The sequence below is a fragment of the Zootoca vivipara genome, chromosome 12 (assembly GCF_965207765.1).
Source record: "Zootoca vivipara chromosome 12, rZooViv2.hap1.1, whole genome shotgun sequence".
Taxonomy (NCBI): Eukaryota; Metazoa; Chordata; class Lepidosauria; order Squamata; family Lacertidae; genus Zootoca; species Zootoca vivipara.
Window position 1 is genome coordinate 25,280,654 of NC_142595.1, and position 14,453 is coordinate 25,295,106.

Sequence of the window (14,453 nt, forward strand, 5' to 3'; positions counted from 1 at the left end):
ATATATATATATATATATTATTGTGTGTAGAAGATTGTAATGAGAGGGGCCTATCATATCAATAGGGCAAGGTTAAAGGAGGGCAGTCAAGTTCTGGAAGAGTTTTGAGAACTGCCAAATCCTAAGGAAGGACTCAACAAGCAACTGGAAACTGTATGATAAATATTTTCAGTTGCAAACACACACACCCTGAAAAACCTTTTCCTAATGTTCAACACAGCCATTGATTTTATTTTTTTTGTCCTACTTCTCTCTAAGTGGTTCAGATGTCTTTCCCATTTATAACTGGTCATACAAACCCCTGATTGTTGAGAGGCCATGTCTGTCTGTTGCTACATTTTTTTCTTTCTTTCCCCTAAACCTGGGCCTTTGAATCTCTAATTCGGGTCTGGAACATTTAATCTGTTGAACATTTTATTTAACGCCTCACTTCACTGCTTTTTTTTGTTTTTGTTTACAGAACAATTCTGAAGATTTTAAAAGTAATGATTTTGTTTGTACTAGTATTTCTTTGTGTGTACAGTCATACCTTGGTTTAAGTACGCCTCGATTTGAGTATTTTCAGTTTAAGTACTCCGCGGACCTGTCTGGAACGGATTAATCCACTTTCCATTACTTTCAATGGGAAAGTTCACTGCAGCACTGCAGGTTAAGTATGCTTCAGGTTAAGTACAGACTTCCGGAATCAATTGTGTTTGTAAACCATACCTGCCAAGTTCCTGCTGGAGAAATAAGGGACCGGATCGGAAGTAGCAGACCGGAAGTAGCGCTACCGCCATTTTGGAACTGGGCGGAGCATGCTCAGAAGTGACTTTTGAGGCTGCTCTGCCCAGTTCCAAAATGGCCGCCGTGCCAGAAGTTGCACTGCAGCCATTTTGGAACTGGGCAGAGCAGCATCAAAAGTCGTTTCTGAGCATGCTCCGCCCAGTTCCAAAATGGCCGCCATGCCAGAAAACATTTCTGCGCATGTCCAGAGACTCCAGACATGCGCAGAAGGAGCTTCCCCCGGCCGGTAAGTAAACCAGGGAAAAACAAAAAAATCCGTTTTTTCAGCTGGGAACAGCTGGGAAAACGGGGGTTTCCCGGGGAATACGGGAGACTTGGCAGCTATGGTTTGTAACCCGAGGTACCACTGTATTACATTATTTCTAAACCACTCTGCAATATGTTAATTTAAGAGTGATATATAAATGAAATCCTAAGGTAAAATAAAAATTTAAAAAACTTTACCTGGAGCTCCAGTTCCTGCAACAAGTCATTCTCTCTCATTATCACCAGAAAGCAAGTTAGAAATTTGCCACGCAGCATTGCAGATAATGACGAGAATTCTACAAATTCTTCCTTAACTTCGTGCTGTATGGCTTTACTCTTGTCCTGTACTCTGATGATTTTTGAGATCACTGGCAGCATGGACAGAATTAGAGATTAGAGGAAGGGACAAAACATAGGGTTCACAAATTTGATACTACTCCATGTTACTGAAAAGAACCTCAGAATACCTGCAAGATACCCTTTCTCCCTGTAGGGCCACTAGCAATGCTGGAGGTTGTAGTGGGGTTAGGAATAGGAAACTCTCATTCCCTCAGTGTCACTGCTCTAGAACTAGCCCCTTGAAGGGCTGGATTATCTGTATCTATGCAGTGTCTAGGACCCACAAAACTCCCAATAAAAAAAAGTTTGGGGCCCACCAAAAAACTTCAAGTAAAGCAAATTATTGTTTAACTAAGCCATTTAACATTTATTCTGGACTGCAACCCCCTTCAGTTTTGCTGGGTGGGACTGATGGGAGTTGTAGTCAAGAATATTGAGAGGGTGCTAGGATGAAGCTGTATTAATTTCATAAACCTCATAGGTCATCTAGAGAAGCCTTAAGAGTTCCTGCCTCTCATGGTGCATGCAGCATATCTGAAGGTCAGGATAATATTTCAGTTTGATAAAATAAGTTTGATAAAAACAATAAATGTTTTATTCTGCCTGAATATTAGTAGTATTGGTTTTTTAAATCCCACACGGCACAAGATCTATTGTCTTCCCTCAGAATCATCAAAAACATCTTTACTGGGGCATTACAATGTATAAAGGTAAGCAATTAAAAAGTTAGCCAAAACGGTAGTTTTCAGTTTTCCCACCTCAAGACCCACATTTAATTCCAACCTTCCATTCTGAAATCTACTTAATTTTTTGTCAATTGAACATGGTTGAAGAAATCCATCTGGAAACAAAGGAGGTAATCAGTGCAATTTTAATGTATTGACACAGTATGATCACATCTCTGAGTTTCCCATCAATAATCTGACTGCTGCATGGTGAACAAATGGAAGCTCCCAACTACTATTCATGGTCTATTTTGGAAGTTTTTAAAAGTTGTATTAGGTAACACAACAGAGTCTTGAGGCACCTTAAACAAGGAGAGTTCACTTGTGACTCTCCAAATGTTGTTGGATTCCAACCCCATGTAGCCTGGCCAATAGTCAGAGATGATGTGAGTTGTAATCCAGCAACATCGTAAGAGGGCAGATGGATGTAGGCAGGTGGGGGAGAAATGTAGGGTCGGGGGGGGGGGAATGCAACAGCAACAACAGACTCTGACAACTCCGTTTGTGGAATGCTCTCCCCAGGGATAAAACATTTCTCTGTAATCAGGCCTTTGGCCTGGTTACAGAGAAACATTCTATGTCCTTTTAACTGTAATAATACTGTAATAATAAACATTCTGTGCCCTTTTAACTGTGTTAGGGGAGGGGGTTTATTGGTTTGCTTTTTGTCTTTTTATGTAATTTGTGTTCTTATTTTGTGAACCACCCTGTGATCTTCAGATGTATGCAGATTTTTAATACTGTAACTGCTTACTTACATTAAACTTTAAATGTAAAATACTTTTTAAAAATTATATCTAAAATAAGTACAGTGGTAATTCACAAAACAGTGTTAGGATAAGCAAGTTTACAGTGCAATCATATGCTATATTCAGTTACTGAAAATAAAATCCTATTGAAGTTCAGTGAGGCTTACTTTCAGTTAGGTGTGGAGTCTAACACATCTAGTACAGAGTCTATCTTGGATGCCAGCCTGACATGGATAACAGAGATTGGGCTTCCTCTGAAAGGGATGTGCCCACCAGCCAAAGTCAGTGGAAATCAAATCTAGCACCTCCAAGGTACAAACAGGATCCTTTGCCAGGGCTTACAGGTTTGGGCCCCAAGGTCTGTAAATTGCACATCTTTGCTCTAAGAGAATGTTTGGCAAATTTTCATAAATACAATTTTAACCGTTTCTGATATTTTTTATTTTGAATACTATTTCAACCACAGTTAGTTCATGTGTGCGCGCTTGTGTTACTTTTTCATGCTTTTATTTTATGGGCCGCTTTGAGAAGCTTTCCAAATTTGAGAAGTGGTATAAAAATACTTCAAACCAATTCTCCGCAAGAATAAAATCCAGAAAGACTGTCCTCCCATGCACACTTAAAGGCGAGTAAGCTCCATTTAACTCAGTGGCCCATCTAAATAAATATGCTTAGGATCACATTGCAGTTCGTACGGGAGAAGAACACATTTTATTCTATCCGGAGAAATGAGAAAGTACATATAGAGATTGTTGACAGATATATGCTGAGGCCGGAGAGTATCTGTAGTAACAGTCACATTTTCTTCCTTCCCTCTCAGTTCATTTACATTTCAGGAAAATAAAGATTTCATGCCAATGTACATAACTGCCATCACCCCACATCTCTATTAGATGCTGGATTTCTCTGCCATCAAGTATATCTGTTAAGAACATATTTTAATCTAGGATACAGTTTTCAAAGTTGGCATGATTCAGCCACCGTTACCCATGGTGTAGTTGTCACTGCTGTTGTTGTCGATAGGCATCACATGACCTGCTACAAACAGCCAACTCTCCCCTGCTTCAAGTTGAATCAAATGAAAAAACAGGATTTTTTTTTTTCCTTTCTCAAATGTCCTATCAGGCCAGAAAAAATGGGTGTGATGTGAATACAGCAATGACACTCTCAAGCCATCTCTATCACTCTGTCAAACGTCTGTAAAGAAATAAAAACGTGACTCCTAAAATGTGCTTACCAAAAGTTCCTCTTCCCTTGGAGGGATAGTGCAAAATACCTGGGAGAAAGAGCAAAAAGGTACTCGTTCACATAAAGCGTATGAATAATAATGGCGTTTTGTTTTAATGTTCAAATGTGCGAGCATTTCTTTCTTACCAGTGATATATAAATTTGGGAAGGAAAGTAGGCAGTGGATCCTAAGATGGCTAAATTAAGGAAGTTCGCAGAAGGGACGTTTCCCATTCCCACCACCTCTGTGCCCCACAAACAGGCTCTCTGAAATGTGGGGGGGGGCCCTCTCCTGAATAATGTGAGATGGGGCAAAAGGGCTATGGGGGAGATGGGAAACCTTCGTTCAACAAGTTAACTTTTCTGAGGAGCCAGTATTGAGATAGAACTGGATGCTGTGTTGCAAACCAGCCTCGAGACTCATCTGTGTGGATTGAACCAAGGAGTGCTGGGTGCCCTGACTCAGAGCCTTTTAAAAAGTAATTGCGTTGGTGCATCCCAGGTCCTCTCCCATTTTGGGCTGCAGGAGTAAGTGGGAGGATGGTGGCGGCAACTACTGGAGAATTAAGACCCACAAGCAGCACTGCATGGCTCCTGTGTTGCTGTTGGGCAAGGGAGAAGGTGGGAGAGGCTTTGCTTGAGCATCCCTTCTTCGCCACAAGTTCCACCTCAGCAAGGCAGCTAAGTCACAGTGGTCTAGGTCTCAAACAAAAAGTATCTTACTTGCATCTCTCTCTCCAAATAATAGTTGCTTGGCTCTGAATGCCAGAATGCAGGATTGGGGGATGATGATTGCTTTTTTACTGCCTCTGCCACCCTAGAACATGAAAGGAGAATTTGGATCAACCACATGGGACAAAGTTTGACTGCAAGGATGTGTGTGTGTCCCCCCCCCCTTATTTCATGAAAGGCCGCAACTCGAACCTGACCTTCAGTTTCAGATTGATCCAGGTGTCGTAAAAGATGTTGCCTTCAGCATTGCTCGATTCCTCGAACTTTGTCTCTTCCATGGTCTCCACTGCCTCATGGATCACAAACAGGTCCCTTTGAATCATCTTTGATTGTTTAATGAACTCATGTTGCAAGTTGATTTTCCTGGAAGAAGAAAATAGGCACCAATTATCTGATAGAGCAAAGTGCATAAAATAGCAATGCATATACAAACTAGTACATGCAGTGTCTCTTCAGCAATCTATATCGTAGTTCTAAGCTCCAATCAATAAAGTATTTTTTTCCACAACGTACAATCCTGTAACATTTGGTTTCTCTTCCACTGAAGCGTTCCTGATTATCTGGACCCATTTCATCTGAGTCCAAGCATGGTTTGGGGGATGAATCAACCTTGATTGCCCTGCTGAAATGTGACACAGGAGTGTGGCCATGTCACTTTTACTCGACATCTCAGCAGCTTGGTATCTTATGTGAGTGGGTGGTATATACACAATATTTTTAGATATAAATAAATAAGTTCTGTGGCTTGTGCCATGTGAGTGTGTGGGACATAGTTTAGAAGTAGCTGTAGCTTAAAGGAATTCTGCGCTTGGAATTGGTAATTAACTCTAGTTGAGTTTGGAATCAGAGCACCTAATAATAATAATACTGTAATAATAATAATAATAATAATAATAATAATAATAATAATAATACATTTATTACCTACCCTTCACCTGCAGGTCCCAGAGTGGGTTACAACAATTTAAAATTTATAATTAAAAATAGTTACAACAGAGTACAGTCTCAGGAATAGGATAAGCCTTGAAAACGCACATCCCAGGTACCTAAAGAGGTCTGTCTTCAGCATTCACCAAAAGCTGTACAGTGAAGATGCCAGACACATCCAGGGCCGGAATTAGGTTTGATGAGGCCCTAAACTACTGAAGGTAATGGGGCCCTTTATATGTCCAGCTGTCCTTTGTCAACAACAAATTGTCGCTGTTTTTTGTGTTGAATATATGCTTTATGGTAATTTATGGACATAATAGGTATCTAAAGCCATTTGCACATATTGCCAGGCAACCAATCCATGCAGAATGTAGACGCCCTATAGATAGAAATGAGCAAACCAGTGATATTTTAGGGAGCAGGCTAGCAGGTGGGGCCCATGACTTTCATCAGGTATAGGCAAACTCGGCCCTCCAGATGTTTTGGGACTACAACTCCCATGATCACTGGCTAACAGGACCAGTGGTCAGGGATGGTGGGAATTGTAGTCCCAAAACATCTGGAGGGCAGAGTTTGCCTATGTCTGACTTACATCATAGGAGCCTTCACAACACAAAACACACTTACTGTATGTAGGTTTTATTTTATTTGTTATTTATCATATATTTTGGAATTGTACATCCAGTTGTTGTTGTTTTGTTTAAATTTTTTGGGGCCCCCAAGAGAGTAGGGCCCTAAGCTATAGCTTGTTTAGCTTATACATAAATCTAGGACTGGACACACCTCTGTGGGGAGGGAATTCCACAGCGAGGCTGCCACAAATAATGTCCTCTCCTTCCCCCCACCCAACACTTCTGAAGCAGATGAAACAACCAAAAGGCCCCCCTCTATTGATCTTAACATATGGGAAGGTTTGTAGGGAAGGAGATGCTCTTTGAAAGTGTAATGGGCAATGTTGAGTCCAGTTGGGTACATGAAGTCAATATCCAAAACTCTTGTTTTCTTCCAGCCTTACCCATCTCTTGTTGCAGAATCGAGGAGTTGGGAGTGGACATAGATCTTTCTCACGTTCACAGACCTCGAGTGAGACATACTAACAGCTGCCGCCGCTTCTACTCTTGTCTCTTCAACCCCCCCACCAATATTTCCCTCCGCTTTTCCATCTACGTGGTCCATAACGGTCAATGAACCTGAACCATGGACTTCTGGAGATAAAATAAAATTGAGAAAAATCAGTGACAATGAAAGGGACACCAGAACAACAAATGTAACTTAAGTCCATCTGGGTCATTGTCTTCTCTACCCTGTCTAGCTGTGGTTCTCTGAGTTTCCCAGCCCTAGAGATACTGGAGGGCAAATCAGGACTTCCTTAATGCAAAGCATGCTTTTCACCATGGTGTTAAGGCTTGATTCCAGTAAGTGGTTTTTAAAAGCAATATAATCAGTGCTATTTTTCTAGAAGAAGAGTTGCCGGAACTACTCACGAATGCCTCCATTGTTCTCTTGTGAGGGGTGCCAGAACTGAGTTCTAGCTGGAAAAAACACCCCTGAATATAATTATGGAAAACAACAACAACAACTAACAAAATTTTATTGCATTAGCCAGTTGACCATAGCACATAAAGGATCCAGGCGGTAACCTACCGCTCTTATACAGAGAATGTATCACATACACTTGCAAAACAGTGAATATAAAATCATGCTATATAAAAAGAGTTTGGTAAAAACTATGACACATCATGTGTGTTTTGTCTGTTGCAAAATATTTAGAGATCCGAGTCTAGAGAAAGTTAGCCTGTCAAAAGAGCCCTGAGTTTCAGGGCCTGCAATATATAGATGGCCACTTCGCGGGTAACCCGGGGGTTAGCATCCACCAATAGAAATTTCATGCGGTCATCTTCCAAGGCGATGAGCGAAGGAATTAGTAGAAGGAGCCTCGGTCTTATTGCGTCGTATAGGGGGCAGTGAAAGAACAAGTGGATAAAATCCTCTATCTTTCCCTTGTTACAGGGGCAGAGTCGAAGGTCGGGGGGGGGAGTGTTGGAAAATATACCCTGTAAGAATGCTGTGGGAATGGAGTGGAAGCAGGCAAGTGTGAAGGCCCTTCTTTGCGTAGGGTTCGTCAGGTCACTCAGATAGTGAGCCATAGATCTTACTGCTTTCACGCGATAGGTTGGCCGAATTGGATATAGCCAGGTCCAGCGCTTCGTCCCTGTCTAGAATCCATTTACGGATTTTGTCTTTGTCCCAAGTGATCAGAGCGGAAAAATCTGGGAGGGAATAGCGTTCACAGATAGTCTCCATGCCTTTTGACCCAATATGGCTACCAGTAAAGGCTAGAAAGGCTTGTTTAGCAAGAGTCGAGTTTGTGGCTTCTGCAAGAGATTTATAGTAGGTGGTTATCCCCTTGCAACGATAGATGGCAGTCCCAGTTCCATTCTTAGTCGGGCGGACATGGTCCCGTTAGGGAGGCCCAAGATCTTTCTTGCCAGGTGGTTTTGCAGGGTCTCCAGGCATTGGAGTGCTTTCAAATTTCACCCCCATATTTCTACCCAGTATAGCAACAAATTATGGAAAACAGAAAAACATGAGTTATAAATAAGATTCTTGAGAGATTTTTGTGGGGCAGAGGGGGAAGGAGGGGGTTGGAAATTTGCCATGTATGAACTCCCTTAAGAGGGTTGGACTAGATGACCCTTGGCTCCCTCCCTTCCAAGTCTACAATTCTATCCAAGTCAAAACTAATGATAAAACAGCATAACTGTGAGTAAAGGTGTCAAAACTCTATGGCACTACCACAAACCACAGAAAAATGGGACAAGAAATATGCTCTAAAAGAATGCTAAAATGCTCATGAAATTGAATTATGCACCCTGTGTTTTTCTTGCCAAATCATGGAATGCACACAGCCCTGTAAATAATGTGTGAAGGGGAATGAGCCTGAAATCGTCTAAACCAGAGTGAGGAACTTGTAGGCCACCAGAGGTTGTTGGTCTCTTAACTTCCATAAGTTCCAGCCAGCATGGTCCATGGCTAGAAATTCAGGGAGTTGGAAGCCAGCAACAAACGGAAGGCCAGAGGTTCTTCCACCTCTGCTCTACACACTTACCTGGGAGTAAGTCCCATTAAACTCAATATGGCTTCCTTCTGAATGTGTGTACGTATAGCTTTGTAAATATTGGAGATTACCTAGTTTTGCAGCATGGTCTCCCGATAACAGCACATCACTTAGCTTGTATTCAGTTCTCTGAAAACGGCTGGTCTGCCACCACGACTGCTTTCTCTTTCTTTGAACCAGGCAGAGAGGCCTAAAATGATGTTGGTCTATAACGCTTCGTACTGGGATCAAATCTCCTGTTGGGTCCAGTTCCTTGGAAAAAGATTTGGTTGCCTTATGAAACATTTCTGAGATGTATGCAAGACTTGCCGTTTGACCTTGATGGAGAAACAAGGAGAAGAGAAACAAACTTGTAAACTGTGTAGGGTGTGTTGTGCAATCTGCTGCAAAATGCCTTCCCCTTTTCCAAACAATAATTCCTACCAGCCTTCAAAGCAGTTTTTAAATAGGTGTAGATGTATAATCCCTGCTCCAATGCTATTCCCTGAGGCCAGTCATGGAACAACTGGAACATTGCTTCCAACCCCCCAATTCACAGAGATGATTCCAGGAGGATACCTCGGTCAATGGAATTAAAAGCCATTCCCCAAGAAAAACGCACATTTCATGCTGAAGAGGGCCAATTGCATGCCAAAACCCATATTAGAATGGTTCCAGATACAGTCATACATCGGAAGTCAGACGCCTTGCAAGTTGAACATTTTGGCTCCTGAACGCCGTAAACCTGGAAGTGAGTTTTCCGGTTTGCAAGCGTTCTTTGGTTTCCGAACGTTTTGGAAGTCGAATGGACTTCCAGAATGGGTTCCGTTCAACTTCTGAGGTACAACTGTAATGGGTTTCCTCCCGAAGTTCCTGCAGCTCAGCATCCGCTACCCTCTCCAACATCTTTCCCCTAAAATAGTATTGGTGAATAGAAGGCAACGGTCAAGGATCTTCGGGTCCTGAGAGGGTCCCCCCTGCCCAGAATGGAAGCACCACCACATGCTTCAAGACATCTCTATCAAATACCTTGCAATAGCTTCCTATTTTATCATCTTTCCCATGCATTCTCTATCTGCCTTGCTTTACTTCTTCAGCTTCTGTTGAAATTTCCTAACTGCTGTGCTATATATAGGTTTAGTATCCCAATTCCCCCTATAATCTGAAAATGATTTATTTTGTGTGTGTGTGTGTGTGTGTGTGTGTGTGGATATGCCAAGTCTTACATGTTGCCATCATATGGCAGCAGAATGAGCAGCCTAGAATCCTTTGCAAGCCCAGTTCTGCCACCTCCCTGCCAACAGGGATACCAGCAACAGGAGGTTTGCTCACCTGCCATTTCGATGAGTACATTGAGACTGGTTCTGTGTTGGCTGAGGTTGACAGAGTCAGGCAAGGGCTATGTGGAGGGACACTTCCACCTCTTGAAACCAGCCTGGTGGATCAGGGGCTTGTACTGTATTGCATTTGTTTATATCATCGTGTATTTACGCCATTTCAATGCCACTAGCTAAAATGATGTTCTCTGAATGGCTTAGAATAAATGAGTAAAGATAAAACACAAAACAAAACAAAAACCCCAAAGCTGCATAAATAACAACCAAAGATTAATCTACTAAGGCTGCAATTCAGTGCGATTCAACGGAGCTTACTTCTGAGTAGATATGCACAGCGCTTTTTTCCTCAAAAAATAAGTGCTGGTACTCACCATGAACTTGTTACAGTAAGTGCCACACTTTTTAGCAACAACAATAAGAGGTGCCGGGAATGCATACCATTGAGTACCCCCTTTTAAAAAAGCACTGGATATGCATGTGATTGGTTTGTTGTTATAATAATAATAATAATAATAATAATAATAATAATAATAACAACAACAACAACAACAACAATAACAATAATAATATATAATTTATACCCCGGCCATCTGGCTGGGTTCCCCCAGCCAGATGGGCGGCTTCCAACAAAACATTAAAATACAGATATCCATCAAACATTAAAAGCTTCCCTAAACAGGGTTGCCTTAAGATGCCTTCTAAAGGTCTGGTAATTGTTGTTCTCTTTGACCTCTGGTGGGAGGGCGTTCCACAGGGTGGGTGCCACTACCGAGAAGCCCCTGTGGTTCGGATGGGGAATAGAGTTGGTTCAGTTCAGATTTTACAATAAGCAAACCAAAACACAACTAAAACGACAGTATATACAAAATGCATCATATTAGGGGGAAATGCTTGCAAAAATGGGTAGACTGGGTAAAAATATATACAAAATGTGTAAATTAAAAGAAGTTTGCCTTAAAAATGCAAATGAATTTTTATTAGGCTTTTTTTTTAAGTGACAAACTGATGCAGAAACATGGAAAATCGAATTTAAGATTGGGAAAAGAAATACAAACTACAGCAGCACTGTCTGACTCCACCCTGTGACAAATCGGAGGAAGGAGAACATTTATGAAGAAGAAATTTAAAAGGAAATGCTTCAGGCTACCCAAGGGGCATCTTAAACACTGGCTTCTAATTTGTTCTTTCTTTCTTTGCTGCTTCTTCAACAAGCCATCTGAACGAATCCTTTCACAGTCTGAGACTATTAAGAGATCAGATAACCACAAACATAGCAGCAGCCACCCCTGAGGAAAGTCGTTTTCCTGTTTCCTTCTTAGCACCGAAAAACACTGAGATCCCATCCCTAAAAATAAAAGATCCGATCTTCAACCGAACAAAAAAGCAACAGAGAACTCAGCTGCCCACCCATCTATTGTTGAATGAACCTCTTCATATAATCATTCAGCGCTCCTTACCTCCCCTGTACTTAAACAGCAATTTTTGAGAAAAGGCAAAAGGCTGATTCCTTGGCTTTCAGCAATTGTATTTTTCTGGTTTCTGTTTCTGTTTCTGTTTCTATTTCAGGGAGCTAGATACTCCACTACGTACTTATTTCACTCCTTTTCCCGTTGGTGCTGCTAAGTTTCCCAGGAATGCTTTCACAAATCCATCATGGGGACAGGGAGGTGAGTCAATGAGGTGACAATGAGAATTTAAGGTTGTTTAGGACAGATGAGCTCAATTTCAAAAATGTGCTGCATAACAGAATCTTGAGGGAGACAGTCTGTAGAAAGTAAGTTTGGGACTCCAACTCCCATCAGCCCCAGCCAGCATGAATGAGCATGATGGGAATTGTAGTCCAAAAAATCTGCGAGTGTAGCGGAATGCTTGTTATCCATGTTAAGCCAGTTTTAAGCAAGCAGGGGACCAGATTAGAAAAGCAGGCTGAGCAAACAGTTTTTGCAGCTTGATTCTCTCTTTGCATCTTCAACTCTTACAGTTGCTGAGAAATGCTGGAATAGAAACTGTTGTACCCAACTCTAAAATATTGAAGTCACAGACCTCACAAGTGTCTCTATTTTCCAGCGACAGCCCCAGATTTTCCTAAGCTGTCCCGGTTTCTGATTTGATCCCAGTGTCCCACTTTTCCTATTTTCTTCAGAGAAATGAAGGAGGGAATGGGGTTATCTGACCCTGCTGCTGGAAGGAGAGCAACTACTCCGAACTTAAAAATGGAAAGCGTAATGCTGGTGGTCAACAAAAGAGGTTTAAAGACTGTCTCAAGGCAAATCTTAAAAAATGTAGTATAAAACTGACAACTGAGTAACACTGGCCTGCGAGCGCTCCAGTTGGAGAACAGCCTTTACCAAAGGTGTCATGGGCTTTGAAGACACTCAAACTCAGGACGCAAGGGAGAAACGTGCTAAGAGGAAGGCACACTTGGCAAATCCACACTGTGATCAACTCCTGTCTGGAAACCAATGTCCCCACTGTGGAAGGATGTGTGGATCCAGAATTGGCCTCCTCAGTCACTTACAGACCCATTGTTAAAATCGTGTTTATGGAAGACAATCTTACTCGGCTATGAGTGATCGCCAAAGAAGAAGAAGACTGGAAGGATTTTTTTTAAAAGCAAATTTACCTAATTTTGGTTTTAAATCAGTTCACATTTAATGCAAATTTCTAAAAAAAATACTCAAGCTGAACACACACTTCTGAAGAAGTGTGCATGCACACGAAAGCTCATACCAAAATAAAAACTTAGTTGGTCTTTAAGGTGCTACTGAAGGAATTTTTTTATTTTGCTTCGACTCAGACCAACACGGCTACCTACCTGTAACTAGACACATGGATAAGTTACTTTGCAATAGGATGTACATTAGGCAAAATTGCATACAGAATATCAGCATTAGGATAAATTTACACTAGAATGCTGATATTTTTTCATTAGGATGTTGTTTTTTTAAATCACAAACTAATGTGGAGAAAAATCAAAAGCAGTGAGAAATTAAAACTGTCAGACTTCTCCCTCACTATTCAATCATGCTGACAGGTGAATAAATGAAGGAGCAAGTAAGGTGATAATGATTTAAGGTTTTACCATTGTTTGTAACAGGTTAGCTCAATTTCAATGGGTGTTGAGATACAGAGATCTTTACAGGGATCCCATGGCCCTCCAGTTGTGGTTAGACCAGGGTTACTAGACGTCCCCGTTTCCCAGGGATAGTCCCCGGATTTGCAAATTTGTCCCCGGAAAAATTCCATCCCTGGATTTCATCTACCGTAATGTCCCCAGGAAACGTGGCGGCAGCAGCAGCAGTCTCAGCAGCCCGGAGCCAGCCTAGTAGCACAGTTGGCTCTGGCTAGCTTTAAGTGCTGCCCGCTAATGTGGTGCCCACCATTTTGCCTCACTGGAAGTCCCCATATGATGTGTTGCGCACAAGACACATCATATGGGGACTCGGAGTAGGGGCTAAAGACAGGGTGCTGGGCGCTGCTGCTGGGTGAGAGGTGCGCGGGGTCGTTTATTTATTTATTTAGTCCCTGGATTCATTGAAATAAATCTGGTAACCTTAGGTTAGACTCCAACATGGTCTCAGGGAGGATGGGAGCTGTAGTTCAAGAATATCAATATCGGTGTTAAATGTTGGATAAAGCAGAAAACCTAGATTTTAAAAATGGCTGGAGGAATCCCTTGCGGTTACTGAGAAAAGCTGGAATGGAAAGCGTTATTCCTAACTCTAAGGTACTAAAATGTTAATCTTTCTATATTATCTCGATATTTTGGAAAGCTTTAATGTCTATTGTCTATGCATTCAGAACGACCTCTTAGGATATCGTAACCAAATTTGGCATGGACTTGTTTCTGAGATTAAGGAACAAGTTTTGGTCTACATGTGCCTAGGATGGGGTAGTGCTTTGAAACAAGATGGCATTCTGAACATTTCAAATTTGTACAGATTTGGACACTCTGTAACTGAAATGTCCCTCCTGGAGAAATCCTCTTCAGAGGAGGACCTAGCACTCTCTAAAGCAGGGGTCCCCAGACTTACAGGCTTCGGGCCGGTGCCCGCCACGCCGACCGCGCGGCGGGCCGGAGGGCAGGGGAGTGCGTGTGCAGCGGGCCGGAGGGCGGGGGAGTGTGCGCCCGTGCGCATGCGCACACGCACACGGTCGGAAAAAATTGCCAAAAATCGCTTGTGCGCATGCGTATGGGCCTCCCCCGACCCGGAAGTGCACCGGAAATGACCTCTTCTGGGTCGGGAGAGGCCCATACGCATGCGCACAAAGGATTTTCGGCGAT

The 14,453-nt window shown here is 42.2% G+C and overlaps 1 protein-coding gene and 2 long non-coding RNA genes across 10 annotated transcripts in view; 2 read left to right on the top strand and 1 right to left on the bottom strand.

Annotated features, from left to right (window-relative positions):
• LOC118095850 (uncharacterized) overlaps positions 1–7,461 on the top strand; it is a 14,705-nt gene extending 7,244 nt beyond the window's left edge. For 4 of the 8 annotated variants that reach the window (XR_015946711.1, XR_004693830.3, XR_015946714.1 and 1 more), the window contains 4 exons: positions 3,971–4,141; positions 4,821–5,493; positions 5,746–5,952; positions 6,744–7,461. This is a non-coding gene — a long non-coding RNA (uncharacterized LOC118095850). The remainder of the gene's footprint in view (positions 1–3,970; positions 4,142–4,820; positions 5,494–5,745; positions 5,953–6,743) is intronic. The other 4 variants (XR_015946715.1, XR_015946712.1, XR_015946716.1 and 1 more) reach the window with 4 other exon arrangements.
• Positions 1–11,765, bottom strand: part of GSDMA (gasdermin A) — a 15,398-nt gene extending 3,633 nt beyond the window's left edge. Inside the window, exons 1-7 of the mRNA XM_035137137.3 lie at positions 11,626–11,765; positions 8,924–9,169; positions 6,750–6,939; positions 5,002–5,167; positions 4,796–4,889; positions 4,083–4,121; positions 1,231–1,400 (exon numbers count right to left, since the gene is read on the bottom strand). Coding sequence (XP_034993028.1) covers positions 1,231–1,400; positions 4,083–4,121; positions 4,796–4,889; positions 5,002–5,167; positions 6,750–6,939; positions 8,924–9,137 — 873 coding nt within the window. The 5' untranslated portion in view covers positions 9,138–9,169; positions 11,626–11,765. The remainder of the gene's footprint in view (positions 1–1,230; positions 1,401–4,082; positions 4,122–4,795; positions 4,890–5,001; positions 5,168–6,749; positions 6,940–8,923; positions 9,170–11,625) is intronic.
• On the top strand, positions 11,714–12,925 carry LOC148683835 (uncharacterized). Its single transcript, XR_015946718.1, has 2 exons — positions 11,714–11,835; positions 12,312–12,925. It is a non-coding gene; the product is annotated as an uncharacterized LOC148683835 (long non-coding RNA).
• Positions 12,926–14,453: the final 1,528 nt, after the last annotated feature.